The sequence below is a fragment of the Tenrec ecaudatus genome, chromosome 8, assembly GCF_050624435.1.
Source record: "Tenrec ecaudatus isolate mTenEca1 chromosome 8, mTenEca1.hap1, whole genome shotgun sequence".
In the NCBI taxonomy this organism is placed as follows: domain Eukaryota; kingdom Metazoa; phylum Chordata; class Mammalia; order Afrosoricida; family Tenrecidae; genus Tenrec; species Tenrec ecaudatus.
Genome location: NC_134537.1, coordinates 73,783,087 through 73,800,440, shown reverse-complemented (window position 1 = coordinate 73,800,440; position 17,354 = coordinate 73,783,087). Strand labels below are relative to the sequence as shown.

Below are 17,354 nucleotides of genomic sequence, written 5' to 3'. Positions count from 1 at the left end.
TGAGGGGTTCATCTGTCCTGGATACCCTGTGTTTCCACTTCCCATCTGTACTGCTGTGCATCCTCTGGTCTAACCAGGTTGCAAGGTAGAATTGGGATCATGATATGGGCCGTGTAAGATAAGATAAAATAATGTTTTATAAATTACTAAGGGTTCATGAGGGAGTGGGGAGGGAGAGGGTAGGGAAAAAGGAAAATGAGCTGATTCCAGGAACCGAAGCAGAAAGCAAATTTTGAGAATGATGAGGGCAATGAATGTATAAGTGTGCATTACACAATTGATGTATGTCTGGATTGTCATTAGAGTTGTATAAGTCCCAATAAAATGATGGGGGAAAAAAACAACCTCACACTTCTGTCCTTTATAAAAACCCACTTGGATCCAAAACCAGGCTTTGGTGTGAATTCTTTCTTGTTGGAAGCCAAGGACTGAGGTATTTCTAATCCAAGAAAGCTAACAATTTCACTAAGAAAAAAAGTTTCTCTGGGTTCTTGTCCTACAAGAGAAATTCTCTTGCCTCTGTTTCTGTCTTGGTCACTACTTTTGTTCCTCTGCTCAGTCTGTCACATATCTAGTTCCCTGGTTGGCCTTAATTTGGTGTACCACCAGAGAAGGGAGGAATCTGCTGCTTCCTCCCACCGTCCCCCTGGTTCTGTCTGCAGAGGATGCCTTGGAGTCCCAGTTATTAGGGTACCACTTCATTTTCATCTTCATAAGCACCGTTTGAGGCTTTCTGCCACCAAGATGGAGGTGCTTAGCTAGCATTTCAGTGATGCTAAATTCCTTTACCCTGACTTTGTGTTTTAATTTCAAATCTTCTCGTCACTGCACCTTCATTAACATTGTCATCTCAGATTCTGTGGCATCATGGAGAGCACACAAAAGAGAGGCAGGATAAGACTACCTTAACCTTGCCAAGGGAGTTTCCTCTAGAGGAGTTGTTTCAGGCATCTTTTTATCATCTGAGTATAGCAGACTCCCAGAACCCTTAATATGAGAAGCTGACTTACCTGATTCGCTCCTGTGTTACTCTGAAAAAAGCTGCATGTGGGAAGCATTCACAATGACTCTCTGTGGCTGGGGTGCCCCTGCTACCTGTGGGGAAGGACATCGTCCAAGGGCACAGGGACACATGGTGAATGCCTGCTTCCCTGAAATGGCCATTTCTAGGTGCATAACTTCTGTCCATACAAATGTTGAATATACATCTTCCATTGATTGATTCAATATCCTGTAAATGTGATCAGGAACTCACAGGCCATTGGGTAGAATGTCGCATGGATTCAATGGCAGTGGAAACATCTCAATGCTGGCAGGGGTCTCCACATGGCTCCTTCAGCTCAAAGGCTCTAGTGTAGCTCCATGTGTCTTGTGAGCAGGAATGTCTCCAACTGAGGTCATGAAGCTGTGACCAGATTGACAGACTAAAGACCACCCCTTCACTCTCCTGTCTCAAGTTGACAACAGATTATGTAACTGCCACGGGCTGTGACCCTCAGGGTCTGAAGTTAGGAGCCACACGCCACTCCAAGGACAAAGAAGGGGCCTTTTACTCCCTAAAGAGTTTCATTCTCAAAAAAAGGAAAAAAATAATAATACCATCTCAGAAACGCACCGAGGCTGTTTTATCCTTTCCTATATGATCGCGATGAGTCAGCACCTACTTGATGGCAGTGAGAGTATTGTTCAGATTCATTCGGGAGTATGTACAAAATCTTGATTTTTTAAAAAAACTTCCCTTGTCTCATTTTTATTAAATGTGCTGTTCTCATTCATATATACGCCGATAAAAACTTAAAATCCTGTTTAGGGTTATTTGGTTGCTTAATTCCAGAGATTACGGTCGTTTTTTAGGGCCCTCACTACTTTATTCTCTCATGCTATTTTGAAAAATATCCCCCTTTCCCCCTTACTGTTTCCAATGCTTATTGCCACGGAGGTTGGGTTCATCTTTTCTCTTATACCGAACATGTTCTAGATCTCTGCTATCATTCAGTATCTTGACAATGTTTGCTTGAGAGATTCTCTTTTAAATGCTAGTCACTATCATCTTCCCATTACCCCTATCTTGTTATTTTTAAACACTGAATAGACATCACAATTGTTTTTAGCATCCATAATTTTCATATCAAAATACTTTGCTAAGCAGCTTTTCTTGAGCAGAATTCTACAGAAATAGAAAAGAAAGGATGCATGTAGAAATTTTATCTTAAATTTGAAGAAAAAATTCTAGTTAGAAATTCTCATGTGAGGATATGAGAGCCAGAATTTTTCTTGGTTGTCAAATCTTCTGAACCCCAGCAATCCCGTGAGTCTTATGTTAGGACGTGGTCTGGCCCGGCAGCCTGGGGTTCCTCAAGAACAAGGGTAATAATGAAAACAGCTCCCACTGATTGAATGGCTGCTAAATGCCTGAAAGGTACACATGCCCTACCTGCATTGCCATTTAGTTTTTGAAACCTGAGGGGAAATCAACAGTATTTTCATTTTACAGAAGATGAAACTGATAGCAGTATGCCTAAGGGCGTCATTGAATAAGCAACAGCGCCTGGATTGTCTTTTGTTTCAGCACTATTGTACTTGCTACTTTTGTTTTCCTGCCTCGTTAAAAACAACAATACTGTCTAAAAGAAGGGAGCATGGGAACCTAAACTGGGTCATTCAATCGCTCAGTCTCAGTGCCCTGTAGGCGGAGGCACAGACTTTTTGAAAATCTTGATACTAAGTGGGTGTAGACCATGCACAGAGAGACATACATGAGATCCTGTATGGATCATTTACAGTTGAAAGGAGTTTGGCAGCTACACTCAGGAAGAAGGTTCAGCAATATGCAGAATTCCACACAATCAGCTGGTGGATTTCAGGATGAGAAAAACACCTTTCTACTTTTCCTGCCACCCAATCCATTGGACCACCAGTCTGCTACAATGCAGAGAAAGTACATTTTACTACATGGAAGTATTTTGCCCCACCCCCACCCCTTCACTGAATCATAAGTTATTTTGACTTTTTGTGGCACAGGTTGATAGTACCATAGCTTCCACTTAAAGTCCTACATGATCACTCACTTATTTAACAATAGACTGACTTGTAGTTGAAAAGGTCACGAAACTGTTGATGTGCCAGTAGAAGTCACGAAATAAACCAAGGCTATCCTCCAGATAATAGGCTTTCCTGAAGTCCTTTTCTTTATTTCTTCTGAATATTAGAAATAATACTAGAAATTATAGCAGGAATGAAGGCTTACATGTGTTTTTCTTACATAGTTTAGATTTAAATTTATCGAACCTCTATTGTACATATATTGGAGAGACTGTCTTTTTATTATAATTATATTGTTTAATATTGGCCCTTAGAATTTCAGACTACAGTCTAAAATTATATAAATGAAACATTTATAAAATGTGTTTGATAATTTTCATTTAATGCAAAGTGTAACTTTTCTTTTAAAAAGTGTAATAAGTTGCTTGTACTGCAACATTATTGATGTCCTGATAGAGATTTGTTATGCTCCTTATGAGGGAGTTCTCAGTTCAGTAGACACTTCTAATAAATCATTTAAAATTTAATGAATTAAGTCCATTATAGCTTATTTTTATCAGTGCATTTTCCTGTACACCCTAAGTTTTCATCTCTTGTGCTATTAATTTCAAAACTATTCATATTAATTCTAAGCACCAAAATGCTCCTTAGAGGCAAGGATGGTGAGACTTCATCTTACATACTTTGGACATGTTGTCAGGAGAGACCAGTCCCTGGATGACAATGTCATATTTGGTAAAAGATCAGCAAAACAAAAACAAAAAAGAGTATGACACCCAAGGAGCTGAACTGATACAGTGGCTGCAACAATGGGCTAAAATATAGGAGGCACAAGATCAGGCAGTGCTTTGTTCTGTTGTGCATAGAACTGGCAGCGTTTTGTTTTGTTGTGTATATGGGACATGACTGACTCTATGGCACATTATAACAACAACAACAAAATATCCAATTCCAAATATAGAGGATTTTTATTAGCTTTGTGAGAAAGACTAAAATGGTACTGTCAGGTTCTCAAATTGTGAAATATTAAAAAATCTCTCTAGTATTCATTAACCTTCCCTATCATTGTTATGTACAATCACATTATGGATAAAGCAATATGTATATATTTATATGTATAAATATGTTTATATAAATTTTATTCATTAGAATGAGCCTCTTTAAAATGGTGAATTCTATCAAGTGTATATATACATACAAATAAAGACTTGTTATGTTCTTTATAATATATGTATATATACCACCAAAACAAATGATCAAAACAAAACAATAAATGAGAAAATGCAATGGTACCCTCGGTTTTTATGTGTGTGAAAGGTAGAGAGAAAGTCATTATCAACTGATACATTGGACTTATTTGTGAGCTTATTGAATGAATAAAAGGTTGTGAAATGAAAGGAGTCCTGGGGGCCCAGAGTTCGGCCCCTGGCTGTTCACGTAATTGTTGTAGGTGTTATGTGCTATCAAGGTGGTTCCAATCCACAGCACCCCTAGGAGAACGGAGTGAAACAGTGCCTAGTCCTGCACCATCCTCACAATTGTCCCTGTGCTTGTTGCAGCCACGGTGTCCATCCTTCCAGGCAAGGGACTTCCTCGTGTTTGCGGTCACTTTACTTTACCAAGCACATTGACCTTCGCCACAGACGAGTCTCTCCTGACAAAATGTCCAAAGTCCTTGCAATGACGCTGCACCGTCCTTGTCTTTGTGAAGCACTCTGGCTGCACTTTTTGCCTGGCTGGACTTGCGTAATTAAATCATAAGTACATGTTTGTGCCTTTCTTTCTTTTGGCCACATGGTGTTATACTTTAAAAAATAAGAGCATTGCTGTGGAGTCAGGTTACACCCATAGTGATGTCATAGACAAAATGCAAACCATTGCAGTTCTAAGGTTTCATATTAATGGAAACAGCCTACCACATCTTTCTCCTTAGGAGGAACTTGTGCATTCGAACCATCAACTTTGAGTTAGCAACCACATGTGCCTCAAGTCCTCCTTAAGTTTCCATATGTTAACAATATTTGGTGACATATTAGGAGATGAAAATTTATATATCTACTTAAAGTATTATACAATGAACAAAAATAATGTTGTGCAAATTCAGGAAGCCTCAGCCTCACATCACATTAGACATCATTAGTACCCAGATGCCATCTCTTCCAGAAAATCTTTTCTGGTCTTTACATCTCATAGCTGCTCCTTAAAACACACATCCCACTCTGAGATTAGATCTGTCACAGCATCTCTCTGTGAGATTCCACCATTTACACCTAGACGCTAAGTCTTTTTGCAGTATACAAGTTTAATTACAAGAGACTTAGGACGCAAGAAATGTGCATATTGTACAAAGTCAAACTGAATTGGAATTAGAGGGGAAATAAACTAAAGAATTATATAAGGCTCAAAATAAAAGTAACTCAAAAAGATTACTACAAGAGCACAGAAATTGTATTAAACAACAACAACCAAGAAAATTGAACTATGAAGTTATTACCTCTCAATATAGCTGCCACCCAGCTCTTTACATTTCTGTGGGTGGTACTATCTGCCTTTTCTTCCAAAAACAAAAAAAATCTGCGCTTTTCACATCATGTCAAATGATCAGTTTTGGCATCCTCAAAAACATGAACTGTATTCCTTTTTAATGTTTCTGAGTTTGGGGAACAAAAATCATATGAAGGAGTAACATGAAGGCTGCAGGGTGAATGAGAAAAAGGTTTCTCAATGAAATCCTTCTCAGAAGCTCTTGCTGCTTTGAAGAGTGAGCATTGCTATGGTCCAATGGCCATTTCCTCATAAACGCAATATTTTGAAAATGTCTTTATCATGAGATCCTGTAATTTCACTGTGTCCTTAAAGAAACCATATTATGGTTAGCACTTTGGAACACCCCACCATAACCGTCTGAACTGACTTCCTTGACTTCAGTTTAACTGGCTCAGCCGATCCTGAGGAAGCCCCTGTTTCAAGCACACTCTAAAGAAACTAAGACAAGTATATTCCTAATAGAACTTGACTGCAATCATCCACTCATCACAGAGACTCGGTTAAATACATTTCCTTTAGGGAGCAAACCCTGCATATATGAACTGAAATATATATATTTATATATATATATATAAATATATATAAGAAAAAATATATATATAAATATATATAGAGACAAGAAAAAAAAGTATCTCTAAAATATATCAAATCCTCGACAGTTTTCTCTCTCTCTTTTCACAAACCTTGGTCTGTTTTGATGTTGAAAGTGGGAAAAGTTTATTTTTATTCATTACTGAGACTTCATCAGTCAAATTTTAAATTCTCTAATTAGTTGGTATTTATCAAAATGTCCCAAGGAAAGTAAACAGTTTAGGAGGCTAGATCTTTGTCCCTTCTCTTTTTGGTATCACTCCCAGTTTTATGTCCTGGACAAAGTCGGAGGTCAACACTCCCTGGAAGACTAGAGCTTGCCCTACGGGCACTTACAGTGAACTATGTGATGGAGGCCGGACAAGCAAACCACAATGGAATTTTTTTTAAGGAAATGAAATGTTATGGAAGAAACAGACAGAATGTTGACAGACTAATTATTTGGAATGAATAGACAGGAAAGCCACTGCTAAGGAAAATATATTAAATAGGAACCTGAAGAAAGTGGAGTGTCCATCTGTAGGATCATAAGAAGGCAGTCGGGGACCAATTCAGGTTGGAAGGTAGAAGTTACATCACAAAAGAAGCCATTTTAACAGAATTTAACTGAATCATTCACAACCTGAAAGATTTATTGTCATCAGCTTCTCTTGTCATTTGACCTGGGTATTTCTGATGGATAACTACAAATTTAATATAAATTATATATTTATATTTTACTATTTGATATATTAGTGGAATGTCATATTATATTACACGTCATAAAGATAGAAGTCCTTACACATGACTGGGCCTCCATTTTCCTGTTCTTTCTTTTTTAACTAAGAATTAATAGCATGGAATAATGGTTTTCATTTGACAATTGCCCCTGCTGATTGTTGAGTCTAAAAATAAATACATTCTTTATCGACCTTTGTCATTACTTGAAAGAAATACAAAATGGCAATTTTTACACCCCTAATGAAAGTTCATTTATGTAGTGTGACCCCTGTCTGTGACTCATTACCAATCAGCCAGCTGTGACCTCAGGCCTTAATGCAGCGCCATTCTTCACTCCAGGGCTGTTAAACAAGTCATGACTGAGTGAACGTGACAAAGAGGTGACAGGAAATAGCCAAGTTTTCATAGTGATCCTTTAATTATTTCATTATTTAATTATTAGATCTTGGTCTCTAAATGAGTAAGGAGCAAGATAAAAATAAAGTAAATCCATCATCAAGTGCTAAGTTTAATATGTGATGTATTTTTCCCAACAGCCTATCAAACCTTACACCTGTGTCAAATCAAATTGCTAAAATAATATATTCATACAAACACTACACTGAAATAGTTTCACTTTTTAAAATCAATTATAATGGATACATCGCTAATTTTAGTGAGAATTCAAAACAAAACATAAAAAAGCACAATTAATGTATTCCAAAAGAGTGTTGCTGGGCAGAGCACCTGATGGCAGCCCGTTTGGAACGGCACACAGTAACTTGGAGGTTAGTAGCGGCCGCTTTCCTCCTGCTCTCACTACTCTCCAGTTTAACCAACAGGCAGTTGCGACCTTTCCACAAGACTCCAAAGTCACTCTTGAAAACATCCCATTACAAGTGTTTTTCAATCTAGTTTCAGCTTTTTCTTCTCTGTTCTTTTCTCTTTCCCACACACTCCTTCCCCTCCTTCCCTCTCTTCTCTCTCCTTCCTCCTCCTCCTCTTGGATGACCCTTTTCCAGGACCTCAGTAGGACATCAGTGTTTCTGTATTCGCTTGGCTACCATGACAATGGCTCTTTGGTTTCTGCTTTTGATGTTTTTTATTAACTTTGAATTACTTTGATGTATTTTAAGAAAAGCCATCACTTTCAAATGGCTATTCCCCCAGCCCACTCCTAGAGCATGTTTGTCAGGGTAGAACCTCCCATCAACACGCACATACATACATGCAGCACCAGCGACACCCATGGCGCCATCGTCATAAACTGCTTTCACGTCTCTATTCTGATGTTCAAAAACTTATGCACTGATACCTAGCGACCACTACAATTTTCTACTATGCTTTTATGAATGCTGTAATCCTGACGCATTTTCTGCTCCTGTTTTTCATTTTTTAGCCGAGTAGAATGAATGTTTACAAGTCTAAGTTTTCCCTGTTATTTTCTAAATATTAGCCGGTAGTGTGTTTTTCCTTATGAATGCCAACGTGTCTAGCTTCTATTATAGCTACCTTTGGTTGTATTGAGATGACGCGTTGCCATGTAATTTTGTATCCTTTGTTGTTGTTCTTCTCTCCACACTTATGCCTTTTCTGTGACCTGGCTAGACCTGGGAGTGACAGGCAAAGCATATTTTTCCAATTGATTTCATTTTAAGTGCACCATATTGACATCAATATTTGTTGCCATGTACATGAGTGTTAAATATATTTAATATTAATAAATTAATGATATTCACTTGATAGTATGTACTTATGGTTAAATTGGATTTTAATTTATGGTTAAAGTGGGAATTATTTTATTAGCAAGCTATTTGAATAGGAAAAATTATCTGAACTATGTCATCTTGAATATTTATCATTTTGAATATTTTTCTCAATTTACTCTTAAAAAACACAACAAACTCACTGCCATTGAATCAAAGCCAATTAACTCATAGCGACCCTAGAAGACAGTATTTGTTGTCCCTGTATTTCCAAGGCTGTAACTCTGTGAAAATAGAAAGTCCTGTGATTAAAAGTCCCCTAAAATTATAGAGGAATGGTTATATCTCAGATTGTCTAAATTACCTTTTTTTATTTTTAACAATCCCAACCTCCACAAAACGTCAGACAAATACATCAAGATAAGTCAGACGAGTGAAATGAAGTGAACGCAGACAGCTTACACTCTCATCTTAGGAAACATCTCTGTATTTGGCTAGTCTATTGTATGAAAAAGTTGAGCAATTCATTGAATCTTACTCTCTTTCTATATCACACAGAAGCTAGTCTTTTGTAGATGTCATGGTATCAATCAACATGCCAAAGTGTTCTTTACAGTAAAACTTCCAGTTTATGAAAAGCTAAATTTGGAGAAAAACTTTCCAAACTCAGAAGATCTTTTCATATGTTAATTTGAATTGGTACTTAAAATCTGCATCTGTAACTTTCAAGTATTTATTATATTGTATTTCTTATCACACTTATCTCACTAATTATGATCAACATTTTTAATGTATATATATATATATATATGAATTATCCAAAACACTAGAAATGTTAAATGTTTGATTGATGTCTGGCTTAAAGTAAAATTGATGTTGAATTTCACTTTGTGAAACTGATAGTGATTTTCTTGGATTCAGTAATAGTAATTTCAAATTTTATTCAATATAATAATTGAATGTTCTCAAATGTATTCAATTAGCTATATGACTTCTTAGAGCACCTTATACAGTCTTGATGAGTATTTGAAACACATTGGAATTCAGAAGCAAACGTTACTACTGTGCCTGAAAATGTGCAGTGCTTAAAGTCAATAAAACTTTCAGTCCTTCTAAATATTTTGTACCTTTCATTTAGGTCATAAAACTTGCCTTTGAAGAGTTTGAACTGGAACGAGGATATGACACCCTTACAGTAGGGGATGCTGGGAAAGTAGGCGACACCAGAACAGTCTTATATGTGTAAGTATATAATTTAGCTTTTTCTCTATTCCAAGAACATTCAAAGAAATATTAATGATTGAAGTATATTGAAACTCTCTTGAAGACTTCCAATTCTAACTCAGATGCTTCATAAATGGGTAGTTTAATGATTTTCACACTTAATTTCCCAAAATTAACTTAAGATTTTGTTTTAACTATAACAATATTTTAATCATTAAAAATATGTGTTTATGGAAATAAATTAACATTCAAATAAGGAGAAAGGGAAAATTAAAAGCTTTTTGACTCATGAGTTTCTTTTTAGTCCCCCTCTTTCCACATTCCTGTCATTACCAGATTTGGGTTGGAAGTGCAGGTTGTTTCCTACAATGATGCCACATGTCTTCCTAAGCCACTTGCATGTCTTTAAAACTGCATTCACCATGACAAAGATGGGTGTTTGGATGTGGTGGAAATCTACTCTACATCTGTAGAACATTGCATCCAGAGACCTAGCAAGCAGTCATAACCATCTCAATATCAACATTTGCATACCCATCACTCCACTGTCACTGACAACTAGTCTGCCCAGTCTCTGTGGTTTCATCCTGGACCATCTGCTTCAGCTACTTCTAGGTGAAGCGCTAGGAGGCATTCACTTCTGTTATTTGGAAGAGACATTTTAAGTTGCGAATCCAAACTTCAAATACTCTTTTCACTGCTTTCTTAGTATCTTTCTACATTGGTAAGGTTTTGTCTTTGTTAGAAAGATTGCCAGTAAGTATTTCACAATATTACTTCCCTAGGGAAAAAAAGAGAAGTTTTAATAATTGAAGTATATTGAAATTCTTATGTGTACTGCCACTTATAACTCTGATTGTTTATAAATGGATAATGTAATGATTCCTCTATTTATCAGTTTTATATGAGGTGTTTCACATTTTGACATTTTATATAGGCTCATACTACATCTACATTGGAAGCATTCTTTCCTCATTCAATCTGTCTTGGAGATCTTTTCATATTAGCACTTAAAGCTCCATCGAATCTTTTAAATAATCCATTATTACTACTATACCTACTAATCTAAATAATGGTATTAGCCCACTACCTCTAATAACCATTATAATAGCCTCGCTTGCAATACCCCTGGTAAATTTCCTTCTCATGTGTCATGCAGTATGCTTGATAGTTAATAAATATCATCTTATTTGATTTTAACCATAACTCTTTGAGTTGTTGGTTATCTTGGAGTCAACCCAAGCTCAATGCATAAAAGGATAAAGTTGTGCCCACTCCTGAGCCACCAACATCGTCATTGGCATGTTTGATGCCTTACAGGCCAATTGTATCAATCCATCTATCTGGTGGGTTTTCTCTTTTTGTTGGCCCTCTACAATACTACACTGATGTCATTTTCTAGCAAACAACCTTTCCTAATATTGCCAGGAAAAAAAAGTGTGTTAAGATCTCATGTTCAATTTTAAGAGACATTATGGTTATTTTTATTTCAAGGTGTATTTTTATTCTCCTAGTAGGTCACAATATTTTCAATATTGTTCAGCAACCTCATAGTTTGAGCATACCACTTCTTTTATGTTCCATGTTTGCTCTCAGACTTTCATGAACACACCACTGACAGATCGTGCCTTGGATCAGAGTCACCTACTCATCAGAGTATCACCTTTGCTTTTCAAAACATTAGAGAGATCGTTTGAAGCAGATTTTTCCAATGAAATAGGACCCTTGATTTATTTAGTGTCGTTTGCATGAATACTAATTATTTATCCATGGTTAATAAAAGTGTCGGGAACAAATTATTTTCTCCATTGATCAGAAATGTGAGTGAGACACCAGAAACAACGTTATCTTAAAATGGATGGGCTGAGTTGAGTAGGTGAAAGCAGTTACCATCCTTCTCCCTGGGTCCACTGATGGGCTGCTGACTCGAAGGCTGGTGATTTCCTCTGTGAGGGAAAAAAATGAGTCTGTCCACTCCTATACAGGTGTGCAATCTCAGAAACCAAACAGCAGCTCTGCCCGCTAGGGCTATCATGAGTTGAAAATGGCATAATGGTAGGGGGTATGATTGGGCTTAGGGTGGAGGTGGTGTTTCTTCTCCAGTGTCTAAACTAAAGATTATGTATGCATGGTCATATATTTTAACTAATTCTCAATAGTTAAATCTTTTGTTTTCCTCACCCTTTGTTTTGCTTTTACAAGCTGTTCCTTCCTAGATAACCTTCAATGAGTGCATATTCTTAGTTATTTTCCATACCTTCAGGAATTTTTCCAGGAGACATTGCAGGAGCAAAGGGTATCTTCATTTCCATTGTATGAATTTCCAATTTTTCTTGAAAAAGGTTATGTCAATTTACTTGTCCACCACAGTATACTAAAGTCCCAATGTCCCTACACGCTCACCAAAATGGTATGTGCCAAATGACTTGGCAAAAATTAAATTTCTCTACTTTATTTTGTATTACTCCAATAAACTTTTGAAAGCACAGCTTCCCCCTGTGCGGGGCAGAGAAATGTATGTGATTTGCATGCTTCTCGGATGAATTTTATACACCACTGGACACCTTGTTGTTGAACACTGAATTCCTTGGATGACACCGAGGAACTGAAGATGGACTGTCTCGTTAGCCCCTTGCTACTTGCTATCCGTGTGACGCTGGTGGGAGCCACTCGCCCTCTCTACCTCTTTTTCCATGGCTATAAAATATACATGATAAACAGCTGTCATCTGTGGTAAGGAGTGAAATGAAATGATGCCTGTGAAAGCAGTAGGAGAGCAAATAAATGAGACTCGCACATAAAGTAGTTTTATTATTTCCATTACACCTAATTTAAGAAAGGATGTCACTAAAGCAAATGAGAGAACTTTTAAAATAACTGCAAATTTAAAAATATAAATGTAGTCCGGTAATGTTATGTAAAATCCCTCAGGTCACCATTAAAGATCTGAAGTCATAGATCCATTTTTTAATGTTATTTGTTGTTAAGAGAGTGTTAGCAAACTATGTATTACTTTGACATGTGCAATATTAGAAACTCCTCTCAATAGCTCAAATCTGGAAAATGAAAACCTAAATAGCCAACTCCATCAAGCAGAGGTGCCCTTTGGGGAACATAATGTAGCAGAGATCACTTGGCTGTTTAATCAGAGGCTGTAGCAGGAAAGGAAACCCTCAGATATATTTCCTTAGTATTTGAAATTATATAAAAGGAAAAGCATAGTTTCTTTGAATAAGCAGATCATTTTATACCATAAATCAACATATATGTTTTAGAAATTATATGTCAGTGTTCTTAGTTTGCCCTTCACAATCTAATTGTAGAGATGACAGGTACACAGAGACTGTTTAAAAACCAGAGCGCACATAGAATCTTGGTGTCCCATAACATGCGCTCCAAATTATATATGAGTTAAAGACAAAAAAAAACTCTTTTGGGGAAACTGGTATTTACTGTGCAAGGCTTAATGTGAAAAAAGGTTAATTTTGTGGAGAATTGATGCAAACCATCGATGCCTTAGAGGCTGGAAGTTCAAGTTCAGTCAGACATAGCTCAGAAGAAAAGCCTGACAGTGTTCTTGAGAAACTCAGTTATTGAAGATTCTTTTGTGTGAAAAAGGCATCTGCTGGAAGAGAACCTTCTTTGTGGGGTGCTCCACAGCAGCAGTCCAAGAAGGATGCCCCTGCAAGGCCTCGGGGAACATGGAGGAGAGCACCTGGCTGAGCGGCCCGATGCCCCCAGCAAGGAGTGCATCTGTGAGAAGTACCCCTCCCAGGCCATCCACATGGTCAGATGGTGCCAGAGCCTCCTCTAGTCCGGCTGTCAAGTTCACTGACACAGGCCTCCTCTAGTCCGGCTGTCATGTTCACCGACACAGACCTGGGGCGAACTCAGCACTTTCCACTCCACAGCCATCCTATTGGAGCCTATGGCACCACATGCAGCATGTGGCCCCGATGGCCTTGGTTTCCAAAGTGACCCCCAAGGCTGCTTTTGTCTTGTCCTTGCTCAGATGCAGCAGATGGCAGCCTTCAACATGAAAGGCCTGGGGGCCGACCCCACCACCCTAGCCTCAGCAGGCATCATCCCTCCGGGCATCACTGCATCAGCCAAGACTAACGTCCCTCCCCTCATAGGGAGGAAGAGCTTCACCCACCACCTCCCACAGGCCAATGGGCAGCCTGGGGCGTAAACTATTTGCCAACAACCTCGACCACTCCACAGCGCAGGACTCCTCCCTTGGGCAGCCCTGAGAGAGGGCAGCCACAAGTGTGGAGCTGTCCACCCTGCTGCCCACGGTCAGATAAACCAGGCCTCTCCTTTGCCACAACCAGTGATTCCACAGCAGCAGGGCGAAGGCCAGCACGCTGTGCCCGCCCACTTCCAGGCTTCTGTTAGGGAGGACCATGCCCAATAAGCTCCTCTACAGCAACTTCCTGGGCTTAGACCTCCATCCAGGCCATGAACTTCGGCTTCCAGACTGCAGGCACAGCTGAAGCAGCCCAAAGGTGGCAATCTTCGGCCCATACTAAGCACTTGCTGGAGCGACCAGGTTTCACATTAAACAGGCTGCTGAACAGGCTACATTAAAAAAAAAAAAAGACATTTCCTCTATTCATTTACACTTGAGAACTGTTGGCTGACACCTTCGACATAGTAGCCAATATCAATCAAGCTGAAGACTCCAGACACTGTGACGGTAGTATTTCTTCAAAGAGAGTATAATGTCTGTGGAGTTCCGATGGCACATGTTTGGGGAACAGCACATCTGTCTTGAAGGTAAAGGTGGTGAAGAAAACTGTGAAAATGAAAAAAAAGGCAACTTTAAAGCAAAATAACAGGAAACCAGAAGGTGAGGCTGAAGAGCTGGGAACTGGGAAGACACGCTGTTGAATGATTCCTAGGACTTTTCTAGGCCATGGGATCCTGGAGGCAAGCTGGGACAAGAGGTGTGGCAGGGCCAGGTCCCTAGGGTGTGGCCAGGAGGCTGCACTGAGCATCTCTGTCATTCCCTTAGCTATTTAGGGACAAAAGGACCAAACTGTTATTGCAGATGTGTAGCTCTATGTCAAATAGAGGGGGGCAGAGGATGGACTTCCTTCTCCCTCTGGACTGTTCTTGAAACTGCTCAGAGAGATGCTATGAAAAAAGTAATAAAAATAATAAAAAACAAAAATAAATACGAAAAGGGGAAAACAATGCTTCAGTGCTTCCAAAGAGTAAGAGCCTAGTTCTTTGGTACTGTGATTACCCTCAGTCAAGCCTGTGGCACTTTCCTATGGTTTTCTGTACTGTATGTCTGTAAGGAACTGTTAAAATGAACAATATTTTAGTGACTGCCGGGGAAAGCAACAGAAATACAAAACTCAGTAACTGTGAAGTGTGAGAAAGACAAAGAGGGAAAAGGGATTCTCAAGGCAAGGTCATTGTTGTGAAAGGTCTGTAAATGTGTGTTTCATTCCTTTGACCCTCCTTAAATCCATAATAGTTATACATAATTACAAAAAATAGTTTAAAATACCTATGTAATAGAAGAATATTCAAAAAACAAAAACAGGGGGATCCCATGGAAGTGAGGGTTACTGCTAAAATCTTACATGTTGTAGGACTATACTTTTGACTGAGCCTCAATATCTTCTCCCTGGGAGTGTTGTTGGACCCCTTGGTTCCCTAGATCAGGCTGGACTCGCCACAGAAATGCAGGCTCCTGGCTGCCCATTGGCAGTGAAGGGCCACAACCCAGACTCCTCGTCCATCACCTCTGCTGCTGCCTAGCCTGCTGCCCTGGCCTCTGCACGCTGACTCCCTCAAGCCCTTGCCATCTCCCACTTCATTTGCTTTCCATGCTGCTGGCTCTATAGACTCTCTGGGCAATGGAGAACTGGGGACTTTCATCTCAAAAGAACACACTTACATGTGAAAACCTGAGAGAGAGAGAGAGAGAGAAATCTTTGAAGAATTTCTGAAATTGTTTACAAGGAATTTTGAAAAAGAGATCTTTAAATGATGCTGACTCTTTGGCTGTAAATGAGCTGGCATAGTGTGTAGGGCTTTTAATTCTGTAATGCTAGAGGAAAAAAATCAATGAAAACTAATGCAAAATATGTATCTTTGGTTTAGAGCAGTTATGAAAAAAAGTATTTGCTTAAAAAAACTCAGAATTCGAAAAAGAAAAACTGAATTATTAAGAACCAATCATTTTTAAAGTATGACATATTTATAATAAGTTATTTGTATCATTAGGAAGAGTTGCTTTGCTACCCCACCTTTATGCATACTGAGGGACTGGTCACCTGGGGGCAGAGAGGTTCTGGGGACCCCTCCTCACCTTTTTTCATTACTTTAGAAGGATTAACCTTGGCCTCCACACAGGCCTCCGACTATTGTGTTGGTTCATGGAGATCGGTTTTTTTTTTTTGTTTTGTTTTTCTATTGCCTGCCCCTTTTAGGATGTCCAGAATTTTTTTTTGCTTTGTTTGTAAACAGCTGCCTTTCCGTACAACTACTCTTTCCACATTTAACTCCCTAAAACTCTTTGTAACATACTGGATGGCATTTTCTCCAGCTTAGCCCTAAAAAAGTACAGTTAAACAAACAAAACAAACAAACACACAAACATCCTCTTTGACACATAGTTCTCTTCTCAACCATTTTGGATCACTATGAGTGGAAACTAGGAATTGACTCAAAACCAAATATTTATTTTGTTGTTTGTTTGTTGAGTTTTAAAAAAAATTAATTCTAAAAAAATAAAGAAGAATTCTAATTAAATATTGGTTTTAACTTAAATTTGCAAGTTTACATAATTGAATATTCAATCTAATGATGATTTTAAAATTTTTAATTTTAGTAGATGCATTTTTATTTTCTTACCTCTCCTGGCAGAGAAAGACATGGAAACACCTGAATATTAGAGGGCTCCTTTAAAAATGCAACTGTCCCAAGGGATGGGTAAATTCCTCAGGTTATTGTTATAGAATGGCAGGCATTAAAAATAATACTTAACAAATCTCTATCACTCTCTTTCAAAAAACACATATGAATGTTGCTGCTGATAGATGCTGTTGAGTAAGTCATAACTCACGGCGACCCTCTGTATAACAGAAAGACGTGCTGCCAGCTCCTGGACCCCTCTCACAATTATCCTCTTTAAGCATGTTTTGGCAGCTGTTGTGTGAGTACATCTTGTCAAGGGTCTTCGTATTTTTCTCTACCCCTATGCTGTTCCCAGCGTGATGGCCTTCTCTGGGCACTGGTCGCTCCTCAGAACATGTCCAAAGTACATGAGATCGCCAGAACATGTCCAAAGTACATGAGTCAAGCCTCACCATCTTTGCTTCTAAGGAACATTCTATCTGTATTTAAATATATACATATATATATATAGTCATAATTTTCTCAAATTTAATTTTCAGGAGGACTGTATTGGGAGATAGCCCTTTATATGATGTCCTTCTGCCTTTTATAATTGTTGGCTATCACTGCTGGAGAATTTACATCAATATCAGAATGTCCAGGAAATTACAAACACAAGTTATAATTTTT

General features: G+C 38.4%; 1 protein-coding gene across 1 annotated transcript in view; it reads left to right on the top strand.

The window, feature by feature from the left end:
• The window catches only part of CSMD1 (CUB and Sushi multiple domains 1), a 1,770,408-nt gene that overhangs the window by 1,238,867 nt on the left and 514,187 nt on the right, over window positions 1–17,354 (top strand). The window contains exon 11 of the mRNA XM_075557189.1: window positions 9,724–9,827. Coding sequence (XP_075413304.1) covers window positions 9,724–9,827 — 104 coding nt within the window. The remainder of the gene's footprint in view (window positions 1–9,723; window positions 9,828–17,354) is intronic.